Source organism: Micromesistius poutassou (assembly GCF_964030765.1).
Source record: "Micromesistius poutassou genome assembly, contig: SCAFFOLD_5510, whole genome shotgun sequence".
NCBI classification, from domain to species: domain Eukaryota; kingdom Metazoa; phylum Chordata; class Actinopteri; order Gadiformes; family Gadidae; genus Micromesistius; species Micromesistius poutassou.
This window is the reverse complement of record NW_028177742.1, coordinates 1-15,776: the sequence shown is the minus strand read 5'-3', so window position 1 is coordinate 15,776 and position 15,776 is coordinate 1. Positions and strand designations below refer to the sequence as shown.

The following is a 15,776-nucleotide window of genomic DNA, read 5'->3' as shown; positions in this document are numbered from 1 at the left end:
ACAAGTTATCCAAACAGGCATATATTTCAATTTGTTTTGAATACCAAAATGCTTCTTGACAAACTACTCTGTGGTTTCACTCTCCATTTAGCTGCATCCCGCTTTAATGTGGCGTTGAGCGGCACGGCTATTCAGTCTACAACCCACTCAATCCGAGGGAAGGCTGAACACGCCATCGATGGGAACAGCGACCCTCAGTGGGAGCACAACAGCTGCAGCGCTACCGCCTATCAGACCAAAGCATGGTGGAGGCTGGAGCTGACTGGTGTGTACCGGGTGTCAGAGATCCAGGTCACTAATAGGAATGCCTATAGAGACAGGCTCAATGGCGTGGAAATACTCATCGGAGATTCACTGGCGAACAACAGCATCGACAATCCAAGGTGAATCACTGGTGGCACCAGTGGCGGCTGCTGGTCTTTCAAAGAGGGGATGCTAATTTTCGGCCTACATCATATAAATTGTCAATTTATCTATAAGTAAATTCTGCTCTCTGTTCCTTTTCAAGGAAATGCTCTGTAGGCCCTGTCATACCAACTAGCTGTATTTTACAGTGACTTGACCAGTGTCCTCTCAATAGACAGCAGAGCTAGGCTGCTTAAACAGCCATGGCCCATTGTGTTATGGGTGTAGGACTTGAGCCTCTTTTGTGACATATTTCAGCCGTAATATCCTCACATAGCCACAGGGAGCAGCACCGAGCACATACAATAGTTAAGAGGTAATATCCTCACATAGCCACAGGGAGCAGCACCAAGCACATACAATAGTTAAGAGGTAATATCCTTGCATGGCCACAGGGGGCAGCACCGAGCACATGCAGTAAAGCTGCAACACTTGCACATAGTCAAGAGGGGGAAACAACGGACACACAGATGAAGTGAGCAGGTTTAAACGTTGTAGAAGAAGCCTACTTTTACCTGTCTATTTAAGCACCATTTTCAGCTTTGGAAGGGATCGCCACAAGCCAGAGAGATTGCCACAAACCAGAGGAGGAATCGCCACAGCAGAATCTCCCGGGAAAGGTTATGGCTAACCCTAACCCTAGGGCTAACCCTAACCCTGCCCTAGCCGTATCGTTAGAATCTCGTTAGAATCTCTTTGGCGGCGTATCGTAGATATAAAGCTTAGAGACGCTCCGCGCATGTTATACACAATTGCTCTCCTTTTGTTTCGTAGACAATAGACTAAAACCTTTACCAAATAAAGTCAGTTAAAAGCGATCCTGTCTCGGCGACCTTTCCTGGATTAAAAATAACGTAACACTTTAAACAGGAGAAGCTCCTTTCTATACCTGTAGATGTAGCTCCAATTGTTGCCACTAATGAGAACAGTTGTAAAGCTGAGGCATTGCACTGTCCAACTACATGTCTTTAAGGAACACCAAGAAATCACACAGCTTTCCCCTGCCACCCTGCAAGTCCTGATCTGAATACAGGACTTGAAGTTCAGACCTCAGGTTCCCTGAATCAAAGTGATGGCTGCCAACTACCAAAGCCACCAGCTACTGGATTCTGGTCTCTGATACCTTCACCAGACTACTGCATCTTCTCTGTCTCTTTTCCTCAGGTGTGCCATCATCAACGATGACCCAGGCTGCTTGACTCAGACTGTCAAGTGTTGGGGAATGGAAGGAAGGTTTATCAATTTCTACAGGTCCTCTGATGAAGCAAGCTACCTGCAGTTGTGTGAGGTCAAAGTGTACGGAGGTAGGAACCCCGACCATCATTACATGATCATCAGAGGGGGGATGGGTGTACCAGTATCATCAGAGGGGGATGGGTGTACCAGTATCATCAGAGGGGGATGGGTGTACCAGTATCATCAGAGGGGGATGGGTGTACCAGTACCAGTGTTGGTAAAACATCAGTGGTCAAACGTAAAATGCTGCTGTTCCTTATAGCTCAACTAGTTGAGCATGGCATTAACACGGCCAGGGTCAGGGGTTGGTCTCCCACTACCTGTTATACTAATGTAGGCACCAGCAGTATTGTAAGACGCTTTGGGTAGAAGCATCCAGCAAAGTACAATCTGCATACAGTGTTTTCAACCTGAAAGACGGAACACGAGGGTACTGCAGGTGGTACTCGTACCACTGGTGGTACACGAGGGTACTGCAGGTGGTACTCGTACCACTGGTGGTACACGAGGGTACTGCAGGTGGTACTCGTACCACTGGTGGTACACGAGGGTACTGCAGGTGGTACTCGTACCACTGGTGGTACACGAGGGTACTGCAGGTGGTACGGTGGATTTTATTCTTGAAATAGACAAATATACAATAAAATAATAAAATGTAAATATATTATAAATATTCAGTTAATAAAGTCTTATGGTTTGTTATTATTTCCACTGATGTTTTGTTGCTATGGGAGGGAGGGAGCATAAGCAGCATAGCTAACTTCTTCTTTCCACTGTTTCCCACTGGCCATGGCCTTTTTGCAGCAATACTTGTGTATAACGGACTGTTGACAGAATTGAATTGAATTGAATTTCTGTATTTTTCAGAGTGAAGTATAAAAGTAAGTGGTCCTCTGTATGGTCCAAGACAACTCAAAGCCCTTCAAAACATTTGAGTTCAAGTGGGCTGAGATTTCTGTGAGAAAGTAAAGTGTCTGAAGGTGTTGTTTATGCATTTAAACACATCCCACACTGACTGGTGATTTAGTGTTAAAAATAACTATACATTTACATTTAGGGCATTTGGCAGACGCTTTCATCCAAAGTGACTTACAATAAGTATATTCTTCAAAAGAAAGAGTCATTATATTGCAATCAGACGGAAAAAAACTGATACAAAATAACACTTTTGTAAATGTAAAAGTGTCTGCTAAATGTCTTAATAGTGGGTAGGGTTAAGGTGTCTGCTCAAAGATACATAAAGGGATACTGACAGGGTTGAGAGTAGAAATCCCTCTCCACCACACTGTCTTTTGGTCCCCCAGAGTTAGGGCCTGCTCCACCCTCCATCAGCATTCAGGGGATGGGGAGGAACATCACTCTGGTGGGGAGGCGGCTGTGCTGGTCAGACGCCCTGCTCTACTGCAGAGACTTTCACTGGGACCTGCTGAGCCTCAGGGACCCAGAAGACCAGGAGATGATTGATGAGCTGGTGGCTCGCGCCCCCTTCCCACTAACCAGCCACCTCTGGGTGGGCCTGCGCAGGTACTGGCCAGGCCTGAGTGTCTATCAGGCAATCTTATCATCATCTGGTCATCGTCCATCATTATGTCTTGTGAAATACCATGAAAATAACAAAAGCTAAATATTTGGCCACATTATTCTTCCTTCAAACCAGCTAACTCTTTAATCTATTTCAATGTTGGTAGGTCCCTTTCAGGAAGCTCCTGGTTTTGGATGTCCGGTGACCCGATGGACTTCACCCAATGGGACGAAGCCTCACACCATTCCAGCCCCTGTGGGGGCGTGTCCAGTGTGGAACCTTCCACATGGAGGCAACGCTCTTGTGACGAACATCTTAACTTCATCTGTTTCACAGGTAGGTGTCCAGCCTATAGAGCCATTAACACGTCCTTATAAAGCCAAATATGCTTAAACTTCTGCAAAGGCGTGCACCAGATTGCATGTTCTACCTGCACAAGGGAGTCTCAGATAATATCTTGATGAAGAATCTCCTTTTACAGTCTACTTGTAAACATTTACAAACAGATGGAAATAGTAAGAGGATCAAGCTTCCTGTTTGGAAAAATAAAAGTCCTCATAAGTACTACACTCAACCTAGGGATGTGAATGAGTGTAACCAGCTGTAGGTAATTTACGCCACTTTCATTAACCTTCTTGTGTATATAAATTTTTCTGCAGGTCAGACAGAGGGAGTGAAGAAGTTGCACTTCTATACTTCCACAAGAGAGAATCAAATTCGCTGCACCTAACTTGGCCTCACTGGGGAGCATAGCTGCTGATTCCGACGATGTCCAACATAGTGAAGCTTCTGAATGCTATAGCTCAGAGTGTCTGTGGTAGTTGGCTTGTTCTGTATTCATTCATTGTCATTTTGGGCATTTGGCCACATTTTGTGCTAGCAAAGCATATATGATACATTTATTTAGTACATAATCAATTCACTTCTTTATGAGTAGATGTAGTTGTGGAGATTGTAAGTTAAAGATGGTATCAAAAGACTATATAAAGTATCTGTTGGTTTTTGTCTCTCTGTCTGGCTTGGATGATTTAGAAATGATACACAAAAGTAGGGTTTAATCTCAAACTTTGATTGATATGGTTGAATTGAGGGAATTGAAGATGGGGTTATATTTATTTATTGATTTGGATGTTCAAGGAAGATACACCATTTTAGACTGTGAAGTTTAACACATGTTTTCCAGTCAATCGTATATCGTTTCCAGTCAATCGTTGTTTTCAATGTTGGTTTGCTAGTGTAATTCTAATATCACTGACCCGAAGACCAATAATTCGACTGTATAAATAAATGACATCATTTGCCCCGCTGTAGTTAGCCCATCCAGACAGCCCTGCAACACATGGCCAGTCAAGGCAGCAGCCCAGGCCTCTGGTCTCCAGGATGGAGGGGGGAGGTGGCTTAGAGGCCACACTGGGAAGGTCAGGAGAGTGGGGCTTTTTTATATTTATTCTGAGTATGGTAAAATATATAATCCCTTGTTTTCATTGGGTACGGTAACCCTGGTCAGAGTCCAGCTTATGTAATTTTGGGTTAGTGGTTGTTAGTGGGGGGAAAGTAAACATCAGCCTCAATTTGGTGTTGGGGGTTTGTGGAGTGGGTGCCTCACCTGGCCCGAGTCAGACAGACTCTGGGGCTGGGTGACGCTACAAACCTGTTGTGCATTGAGTCATCAATGTGCACAGGTTAAGCCAGCCATCACCACACACACTCAGGGAGCTCTCCTACATGGCAACATGGATCACTATCTTCATGTCTCATTGTCAGCAAACTCTACAATAAACCGGCTTTAAACATTAACACCTTGTGTCTAGGTGTCTTTACAATAACTACAAACTTTAAAGTGATGTTTGGAATGAAGTCACACAACAGGAACTATGGGATCCAAACACACGTTTGGGTTGTGAGACCGGGTCAGTCCTCAGATTAATGGGCTCTATGCACGCAACACTTCCGCATTGGTCTCGGAATGCTTCTACAAATCTGGTTCCGCTGTTACACCGATTTCTGCGACCCACCGCAAAGTGTGACCCTAGGCGGCGCAGTTCTTTTTTTATAAACATGCACGAGTCTGAAGCTTCGACACAAGTCGTTCACGCGCGGAAACGTGCACAAGCTTCAAACGTAACATTTGTATCGTCATCCGTTTTTTTTTACCGGATACCGAAATAGCACGTTGATCCATAGTTAAGTTTTACGTTTTAAGCTTGTGCACGTTTCCGCACATGAACGACTTCATGCCTGTCTATGCTTCAAACTTGTGCATGGTTCAGAAAATGTTCAACAGCGCCCCCCTTGGGTCACACTTTGTGGTGGGGTCGCAGAATTCAGTGTCACACCGGAACCGGATTTGTAGAAGCATTCTGAGACCAATGCGGAAGTGCTGCGTGCATAGAGCCCATTCAACCTGTTGACCACTGATTGGTCAACGAGCAACAGGTGTGCAGCCTCACCCAGCCCCAGCGTCCAATCAGACTGACTCTGGGGGAGGCTGCTGAGACCAGACCAGACCAGACCAGACCAGATGAGACCAGACGAGACCGACAGACAGACAGACAGACATCTCTCTAGTCTAAATATCAAAGTTTGTGAGGCTTCCTCCTGTGAATGATTGAATGCCTCAGAGCAACTCTGAACTCGGCCTTCAGAAAACATCTGTTCACTATGTATTAGCTGATGATAAACATCTGTTCACTGTGTATTAGCTGATGATAAACATCTGTTCACTATGTATTAGCTGATGAAAAACATCTGTTCACTATGTATTAGCTGATGAAAAACATCTGTTCACTATGTATTAGCTGATGATAAACATCTGTTCACTGTGTATTAGGTGATGATAAACATCTGTTCACTGTGTATTAGCTGATGAAAAACATCTGTTCACTGTGTATTAGCTGATGATAAACATCTGTTCACTGTGTATTAGCTGATGATAAACATCTGTTCACTATGTATTAGCTGATGATAAACATCTGTTCACTGTGTAAGGCTGCTGAGACCAGACCAGACCAGACCAGACCAGATGAGACCAGACGAGACCGACAGACAGACAGACAGACATCTCTCTAGTCTAAATATCAAAGTTTGTGAGGCTTCCTCCTGTGAATGATTGAATGCCTCAGAGCAATTCTGAACTCGGCCTTCAGAAAACATCTGTTCACTATGTATTAGCTGATGATAAACATCTGTTCACTGTGTATTAGCTGATGATAAACATCTGTTCACTATGTATTAGCTGATGAAAAACATCTGTTCACTATGTATTAGCTGATGAAAAACATCTGTTCACTATGTATTAGCTGATGATAAACATCTGTTCACTGTGTATTAGGTGATGATAAACATCTGTTCACTGTGTATTAGCTGATGAAAAACATCTGTTCACTGTGTATTAGCTGATGATAAACATCTGTTCACTGTGTATTAGCTGATGATAAACATCTGTTCACTATGTATTAGCTGATGATAAACATCTGTTCACTGTGTATTAGCTGATGAAAAACATCTGTTCACTGTGTATTAGCTGATAAGTACGCAGCTAATCAACGAAGAGCTCAGCTCTGTATTGCTATGTTAGCTGGAGATTTTTGGGAAACACTTGTACTTCAGCTGCTGCATCGTACAACTGGGCTCAGTAATAAGTCGGCAAAATGCTAACTTCCTGACTGTTTTGGGAAACGCACCCCAGGACAATACAAAAGCACAACTAAATTCCCACTAATCATATAAGTAGAACAACAAGCAAATTAAACCATGTTTATTAAACCTGATCATCCTAGAGCGCCCCCTCAGCCACACGTTTACTTGTCAACCAGGGGTGTGTTTCCCACAGTCAGGAAGTTAGCATTTTGCCGACTTATTACTAAGCCCAGTTGTACTATGTACTATGCAGGGGGTCTTCAAGGAAAAAAGGTTGGGAACCATTATTCTAAGGGGTCCTGCCCCCTGACGTGGGCCCAGTCTTCAGTCCCAGCAGGTCTAAGGGGTCCTGCCCCCTGACGTGGGCCCAGTCTTCAGTCCCAGGTCTCTAAGGGGTCCTGCCCCCTGACGTGGGCCCAGTCTTCAGTCCCAGCAGGTCTCTAAGGGGTCCTGCCCCCTGACGTGGGCCCAGTCTTCAGTCCCAGGTCTCTAAGGGGTCCTGCCCCCTGACGTGGGCCCAGTCTTCAGTCCCAGGTCTCTAAGGGGTCCTGCCCCCTGACGTGGGCCCAGTCTTCAGTCCCAGGTCTCTAAGGGGTCCTGCCCCCTGACGTGGGCCCAGTCTTCAGTCCCAGCAGGTCTCTAAGGGGTCCTGCCCCCTGACGTGGGCCCAGTCTTCAGTCCCTCCCGCTGGCTCTTCCTCAACTCACTGGTGGCTTGGGGGACAATAAGCTCTGACCTCTGGAGACGTTTCCTCCAACACGTCACAACAACAGTGGAGTCTCCATTCACCTCTTCATCAGTGTGTGGAGGGAGGATATTACCACACAACAGTGTCTCAATCTGTCAAATCCTTCCCTCTTTGTTATTCACATTATGTCTCCTCTTTGTGGATCCAGTCTTTACTAAAGGCCTTAGCTGTTCAACGACCCCATAACAGCAAGTTAATGAATAACCATTTGACCCAGTTATAAGATAACCTAAAGTAAATGATTAACTAATATCACTGACTATTAAGCCCAGTTATAAGATCTACACCTTAAACATTACAATTATATCAAATTTAGAGCAGTGAGGTACTCTGTGATTAAAATCAACTTATTATTTGAACTGATTTAAAACAGACATAATATACTACATGTGCTTATGAGATGAGCCATGTATAATCAAATAAAACAAATCCCTATACCACACATATGGGTTAACATAAAGATGTGACATGCATGAGCATAATGACAATCACATCACTTATACTTAGAGAATCAGTGTGTGTGTGTGTGTGTGTGTGTGTGTGTGTGTGTGTGTGTGTGTGTGTGTGTGAGGCACGTTTTTCTCAGGAAACAAAAGCTTTAAACCCAAACCAAAGTCACATGACATGGAGTTACTTCTCTCTTTCTGGAGACAAAGAACAACACCTTTCAAACTAAACTAACTAACTAAATAGCCAGACAATATTATCACCAATACATATTGGTGTAATGTAATTGACAGCATTTATTGGTTTATCTATTACACATATTAGCTGGCAGCTAGAGTTGGCAGCTAAACTAGATGAACAAATAAATGCTGTTAATAGGATTACAGCAACAAACTACATTCAACAACCTACATGTTGCTGTAAAAACATGCTATAAAACAAAACAAATGAGGATACACTACCTTCTAGTGTACAGCTTGACCACTCCTAGACATGTCCACTACCATCTAGTATACAGCTTGACCACTCCTAGACATGTCCACTACCTTCTAGTGTACAGCTTGACCACTCCTATGTCCACTATGCTACCTGCTGTATTCTACCTCTGTATGTTTATCTTTGTGATACATGTTGTTGTTGTATCTATATATGATATATGTTGTATCTTTATATGATTTATGTTGTATCTCTATATAAATTCTGATCTTTTTACAATATATGTTGTATCTTTATGATATATATGTTGTATTTTCAGATGATATGAAGAATAATGTGGCGTGTGTGTGTTTGCGTCCTTGAGTCTGTTTGTGAAATGATGGCAACTGATAAGATTAGAAGAAAAACATTTCCTGACACTGATGCTACAGACTGCAAGCTGATGATTGGTCAGAGTTAAAACACGTGACGTGGTTTCTCCAGCTGATATAGCGGAGCTGAATCCTGAGAGCAGAAGCAGTGAGAGCTGTCAGAGAGGAACCAGGAGGAACCTGAGGACACGTCTTTGGACCGGAGGGAGACCAGGAAGAGAAGAGTTGGTAGGTAGTTGGTCATATTTTCATGTATTATGTTCATGTATTACTGTCTGTGCACAAATGTATTACTGTTTAACTGTATGTGTGCGTATATGTCAATAATCAGGGAATAATAACAAGAATGCAAGAGACCAGTACTTGTTGTGCTTAAGTGTGTTCTAAACTCAACACCAGAGCCACAGTAGCAGTCATCACTTACTGAGCTGTTCTCAGTAGAGGTCTCCAGGTGTTTCTTCAAGACGGGGTGGGGGTGGGGGGGGGTTCTAGATAGATAGAGATAGATAGATGTATACTTTATTGATCCCCCGGGGGGGGGAATTCATTGAGGATGATACAGCATAACACAACATGAGGAGAGGGGAGGCAAAAAGATAAGACAACCCCCAGACGGTGCTCCTGTGGGGAGTACAGTGTGGGCACAGGAAAAACAACACCTCAGCAACATGAGCACATAGTCAGTACACCTCCAGCATGGAAAACACACGACCTGCAAAAGGGGGGGGGGGGGCGGACACAGACCGTTGCCAGACTGGGGGGGGGGTACAAAGCGGCGAAGGCGTGGGATGGGGGTACTGGGGGTACTGGGGGTGCTGGGGGGGGGGGTGAGAAGAAAAACATTTCCTGACACTGATGGTACAGATTGCAAGCTGATGATTGGTCAGAGTTAAAACACGTGACATGGTTTCTCCAGCTGATACAGCGGAGCTGAATCCTGAGAGCAGAAGCAGTGAGAGCTGTCAGAGAGGAACCATGGACACCATCTCTGAACCGTACCCTGGACTCTCTGAGGAACCTGAGGACACGTCTTTGGCCCGGAGGGAGACCAGCCAGAGAAGATTTGGTAGGTGCCCTTTTTTGAGCATTTAAAATAAATGAACCAGTAAAATAAATATTTTCATGTATTATGTTTATGTATTACTGTACTACTGTCTGTGTACGAATGTGTTACTGTATAACCCCCCCCCCCCCCCCGTCAACAATCCTGCCCAACCACAAACAAACACTCTCCACCCGCCCCCGTCAACAATCCTGCCCAACCGCAAACAAACACTCTCCACCCGCCCCCGTCAACAATCCTGCCCGACCGCAAACAAACACGCTCCCCCCACCCCCGTCAACAATCCTGCTCAACCGCAAACAAACACTCTCCACCCCCCCCCCCCCCATCAACGATCCTGCCTGACTGCAAACAAACACGCTCCCCCCCCCCTCAACAATCCTGCCCGACCGCAACCATCAATCAATCAGAGGGAGACAGCAAGTGCAGCTCGCAAGCGACCTCCCACACGAGCAATGGAATCATTTGACTTTATTATATGCCTTGTGATAGGGTTGCCTTGTGACGTGGCGTTTGATCGGTACATTTATTTTTAGAATTTTAAATTGCTGCAATAAATGATATTTTTAACATGTCTCTGTCTTTGCTGTTTAAATCTAACAATAGTCTACGAGTAATATATATGCGGGAACCACTGTTTTTGGGGTATTGCGAAATTGCACCAGCTGGACATTCAGTGGTATTGGATGACGTGTTTTAATAAAACACATCCAATACACGGAATGTCCAGCTGGTGACTCCACTGAGGCTATAGCAATGGGATCTTAGAATGCATCTTAGTGCTCTACGAGTACCCCTGGAGCCGTCGTTAGCTACAAGGGTTTTAACGATGTCGTTATGTAACGATGCTTTCTGGAAACGGTCTGAAAACTCTGAAACTCTGAAAACTGTGTTCTTAATTCAACACGAGAGCCACAGTACCAGTCATCACTTACTGAGGTGTTCTCAGTAGAGGTCTTCAGATGTTTCTTCAAGACGAGGGATTCTGCAGTCCGTAGGGAGACTGTCTGGACTGTGAATTATAGCCGCACAGTATGAATATATATATATCTGTGTGTGTGTGTGTCTGTGTGTGTGTGTGTGTGTGTCCTATTCCTGAACAGCTCTGAAGTCCTGCAACATTGTCTTTCTGATCTTCGGACTGATCCTCATCGCCCTGCCGTTCAGTGAGTCTAAATCATATCATCCTGAATACAATTAAAATAATAATAGAAGTAAAAATATAAATAGTATTATTGCTATTATTATTATTATCATTATTATTATTAATAATAATAATAATAATAATAATAATAATAATAATAATAATAAAAGCTGTGAGCAGCATTTAAGGTGCCAAGCATAAGCCGACCAATAAACCATCAAACCTAACCCTAACCATTAAGACCATAGACTAACCCTAACCATAACCTAACCCTAACCATTAAGACCATAGACTAACCTTTCCCATAACTTAACCCTAACCATAACTTAACCCTAACCATTAAGACCATAGACTAACCCTAACCATAACCTAACCCTAACCATAACCTAACCCTAACCATTAAGACCATAGACTAACCCTAACCATAACTTAACCCTAACCATAACCTAACCCTAACCATTAAGACCATAGACTAACCCTAACCATTAAGACCATAGACTAACCCTAACCATAACCCTAACCATTAAGACCATAGACTAACCCTAACCATAACCTAACCCTAACCATTAAGACCATAGACTAACCCTAACCATAACCTAACCCTAACCATTAAGACCATAGACTAACCCTAACCATAACCTAACCCTAACCATAACCTAACCCTAACCATTAAGACCATAGACTAACCCTAACCATAACTTAACCCTAACCATAACCTAACCCTAACCATTAAGACCATAGACTAACCCTAACCATAACTTAACCCTAACCATAACCTAACCCTAACCATTAAGACCATAACCTAACCCTAACCATTAAGACCATAGACTAACCCTAACCATAACTTAACCCTAACCATAACCTAACCCTAACCATTAAGACCGTGACGCAGACCATAAACCTAAACCTAACCCTAACCTAACCATTAAGTATAACCTAACCTAACCTGTAACCTAACCCAAAATGGCCAACTTTGACGTCACGCCACGGACACTCCCTTCAACTTAGTCACAAATTGTACAGCGTTCATTCAGCACCATTTCTTGACTGTACTGACCAATTTTGAAGCAGATCCGACACGTGTCCTGTGAATTTCATATTCATAACTATTACGGTCTCCGCAGAGCGGAAGTTTGTTAAAATTTGATGATTTTGAGCCTGTGGTGGCCATGTTGTTTTGTCAGTCGACTTCATTTTACTTGAGCAGTTGGAACTTTAGGCCCCAACAACCACTAAGTCGGTCCCGCTCAAATCAAACATTGCGTCTATGAACCGTGGCGATTTTAGTGACAGGCCACGCCCATTTAGATGCCGCGCCCTATTTGAAAATATGTCGACTTTATCTTGTTCAGAATTTGATTCTGAACAACTTTTGTATTGGAGTCAACATCATAGGAGTCCAACTTGATGCTGATAGGAGCAATTAACAAATTTTGCGGTTTAAACCACACCCCTTTTAGAAGTCAATGGATCATGGGTGCTTTAAACTTTATTGTACAGACTAATCTTTATGTCAGATTGAAGATAATGGTCCATAGATTATATGGGCTAAAGGACCTAAACCTGGGATCCTTAGGCAATTTACTGTTTTTAACTAAATTCAAAATAGCGGCAAATCTGGAAAGCGGAAGTCATAGGTTGTTGAGGCATATTTGTTCAGCATGAGGATATGCATGTGTGAACGTAAGTTTCATGAGTGTAGGTCAAACTGGTTACGAGATATGCTTGAGCAAAGTTTGCATTTTTGGACAGTTGGTATAGCGCCACCTTTGGGCCAATCAGTGTAATATTTGCTATATCTGTTAATCTTGGGTCAACCTCTACAGTTGCAGTAAATTTCATAAAAAGTGTGCGAGCGGTTTAGGCTGTGTAAGTCAAACGTGTCGGAATAATAATAATAAAACTAATGATTACAATAGGTTGCCTCGCACTTTGTGCTTGGCACCTAATAATAATAATAGTTACAATAATAATAATAAAAACAATAATGCTTAATTATTATAATAAAATTATAATGATAATAATTAGTATGAATATTAATTGTAAATTCATGTTTTCTTTCAGGGGGGATGGACTTTGTGTTTGGTTGGCTGTGGGTCCTGTCATGTTTAGAGACGATGTCGTTCTGTTTTGGAGCTCATTTCTTCTGTTCTCTTCTGTCCTGTCCTAGACTCAGCGACACCGTGGACCGAGGGGAGAGAGCACGTAATGGATGAACTCGGTAAACACCTACGTAGCTTATTTTTCTGCGTTGCACTAGTTTCAATTTGAGCTTCTAAATGTATTGCATTCTCCTCCACAGGGCCAGTTCTAGCTCTTTGGTAGCCCTAGGCGAGATTGAGTTTTGAGGCCCCCCCCCCCCCCCCCCCTTCCCATAGCGAGCGGAGCGTTGCCCTGTTAATTAACATTACTATAATAAACATCACTGAAGACACATATTAACTGATTTACCTTTACTTTGCTTAGCAGTTTTTTTACCCATAAACATACATAAACAACCTCCATACATAAATTAAAGATGCTCAATAATATTTTACATTAAATTAACTATTAAAAAATAAGCAAAAAGGATCAAGTCTAATAAATTGCACACACAAAAATGCTACAAAGAATGTTCAAGGATATTTAACAAATTATGACAACTGTGCAAAAGCTCTTAAGCACACTGTAAGGACACTTTTATGTGTGCCAGTTTATGACCCATAAACTGGATTAACTATACACTCAAACTACAAACAAAAGTGCTATTATGGATACTGTACGTACCACTACAAAATTAAAAGAGAGAAGTTCTTTGCCTATCTCAAATTATAATTGAACAGTTGTATCTGGCGTTTCTATTCAGAGAATTAGAATTAGACTCAGTTCAGAGAGAGGTGACGTGAAGGATCAGTTGTCCTTTCTCCTGCAGGTGCTGGGCTCTGCAAATAGTGCCTGAGTTCATCAGCCCGCCCCCCCCCCCACACACACACACTTATTGAAAAATTATTTACAAAAATCATCAATTAAATCTAATAAGTAAACGCGTGGCTGAGGGGGCGCCCTAGGATGATCATGTTTAATAAACATGTTTTATTTCGCTTGTTTAATTAAATTAAATTAATTAAGGGCGCCACGAGAGGGTGCCCCCAACACATTTGCCGCCCTAGGCGACCTCCTAGGTCGCTTAAGGCAATCGCCTGCCCTGCTCCTCCACAAGCTCCGCCCCGACTCGTTCATCTCTGAGCTGGAGTGTCATCCCCTCCCTGGAAACTCTTTGTAGATACTGCTGTGATATTCAATCATATAGGAAGAGGCAGGTGAGAAAATTGGGGCAGTATCTTCTTGGTCGCCCTCTAGTGGACAGGTATTAGGAGAGAGTGAAGGGAGTGTCTGATGGTGCATCTCTAGATACGTGTTGTAAACGTAAATCTCCTCCTGGTTTCTTCAGGTTCAGTGATGCCCACGGAGGAGGAGGAGGCCCCCAGCATCACAGAGTTCAACTCCTCTACCCAGCGGTTGCCCGTGGGCCAAACGGCCCGCTTCACCTGCAATGCCAGCGGCACGCCGGAGCCCACCGTCGAGTGGCTCCACAACGGCAGGCCCCTGGAGAGGAACGGCACAGACGACCAATCGGAGGCCTGGGTGGAGAGGGGGTTCCTCTTCGTCAGAGGGGTGAGGTCTGGCGTGAACACGGTCTGCTGCGTGGCGAGCAACAGCGCTGGCACGGCCAATCACACCGCTGAGCTGCTTGTCTTTGGTAAGATCTGGATCCAAGGAGAGATGTTTGTTGTTGATGTATTTATAACGTTGTTGTTGAGGTGTGTATATATATATATATATATATATATATATATATATTCATAAATGTATGTGTATATATATACACGTATACAAAATTATATATATATATATATATATATATATATATATATATATATATATATATGTGTGTATGTATGTATGTATGTGTATATATATATATATATATATATATATACCAACTGAAAACAAATCCTCATCCGCTTATCCGGGGTCGGGTCGCGGGGGCTCAAGCATGAATCAGCATTTTTTAAATTTTCCAATGCAAATGAATGGGGGGATTTTGGCCGAATAACCTGGAATATCTCGGGAATTATGAATAATATCATGTCTTGTTCTCCCGTCAGATGCCTGTGAACTCACACTGGACCCAAACACAGCCTACAGACGACTCTCTCTGTCTGAGGACAACAGAAAGGTGTCGTGGGCTGGAGAGGACCAGTCGTATCCGGATCACCCAGAGAGATTTGACTCCCGGCCCCAGGTGTTGTGTAGAGAGGCTCTGACTGGCCGCTGTTACTGGGAGGTAGAGAGGAAAGGAGCTGTTAATATAGGAGTGACATACAGAGGAATCACAAGGAGAGGACTGGGTGGTGACAGCTGGCTTGGATTGAACAACAAGTCCTGGAGTCTTTATTGTCATGATGGTGGTTACTCTGCCCAGTACAACGGTAGACGGACAGCCATACGTCTCCCCGCCGCTGGCTCTACCAGAGTAGGAGTGTATCTGGACCGGCCTGCTGGCACTCTGTCCTTCTACAGAGTGTCCCGAGGTGTAGGAGGGTCCTCAGACACACTGACACACATCCACACCTTCAGGTCCACCTTCACCCAGGAGGACCTCCTCCCTGGGTTTTGGTTATGGGGGGAGGGTGACTCAGCGTCTCTGTGTCGGTTGTAGGAAAAAAAAAAGTGGGCGGACGGGGGGGGGGGGGGGGGGGCGCACACACACGCATCCACACACA

At 43.7% G+C, this 15,776-nt stretch overlaps 2 protein-coding genes across 4 annotated transcripts; both read left to right on the top strand.

The window, feature by feature from the left end:
• Window positions 1–91: 91 nt before the first annotated feature.
• Window positions 92–4,958, top strand: LOC311375751 (C-type mannose receptor 2-like; the record flags this gene model as incomplete). The annotated part of the gene is made up of 5 exons (XM_084490802.1): window positions 92–383; window positions 1,570–1,709; window positions 2,946–3,165; window positions 3,330–3,499; window positions 3,823–4,958. Coding segments are annotated over 5 exons (893 nt in total), but the record flags the coding sequence as incomplete, so codon positions are not given.
• A 3,808-nt stretch (window positions 4,959–8,766) lies between these two features.
• On the top strand, window positions 8,767–15,776 carry LOC311375749 (stonustoxin subunit alpha-like). Of its 3 annotated transcripts, none has more exons than XM_084490800.1 (6): window positions 8,767–9,035; window positions 9,720–9,869; window positions 10,970–11,032; window positions 13,181–13,231; window positions 14,441–14,749; window positions 15,159–15,776. In XM_084490800.1, the coding sequence occupies exons 2-6, from the start codon at window positions 9,779–9,781 to the stop codon at window positions 15,710–15,712; spliced, it is 1,068 nt and encodes a 355-aa protein (XP_084346926.1). In that variant the 5' UTR covers window positions 8,767–9,035; window positions 9,720–9,778; the 3' UTR covers window positions 15,713–15,776. The 3 variants fall into 3 exon arrangements, with proteins under 3 accessions (XP_084346926.1, XP_084346927.1, XP_084346925.1); XM_084490801.1 differs by having other exon boundaries at window positions 8,769–9,031; window positions 14,447–14,749; XM_084490799.1 differs by having other exon boundaries at window positions 8,772–9,031.

Excerpts from the sequence above, each read along its gene's own strand:
- LOC311375749 (XM_084490800.1), top strand. The coding sequence starts at position 9,779 with ATGGACACCATCTCTGAACCGTACCCTGGACTCTCTGAGGAACCTGAG. Across the intron at positions 11,033-13,180 it reads CCTCATCGCCCTGCCGTTCA|ACTCAGCGACACCGTGGACC; the intron begins GTGAGTCTAAAT and ends GTCCTGTCCTAG. Across the intron at positions 14,750-15,158 it reads CGCTGAGCTGCTTGTCTTTG|ATGCCTGTGAACTCACACTG; the intron begins GTAAGATCTGGA and ends TTCTCCCGTCAG.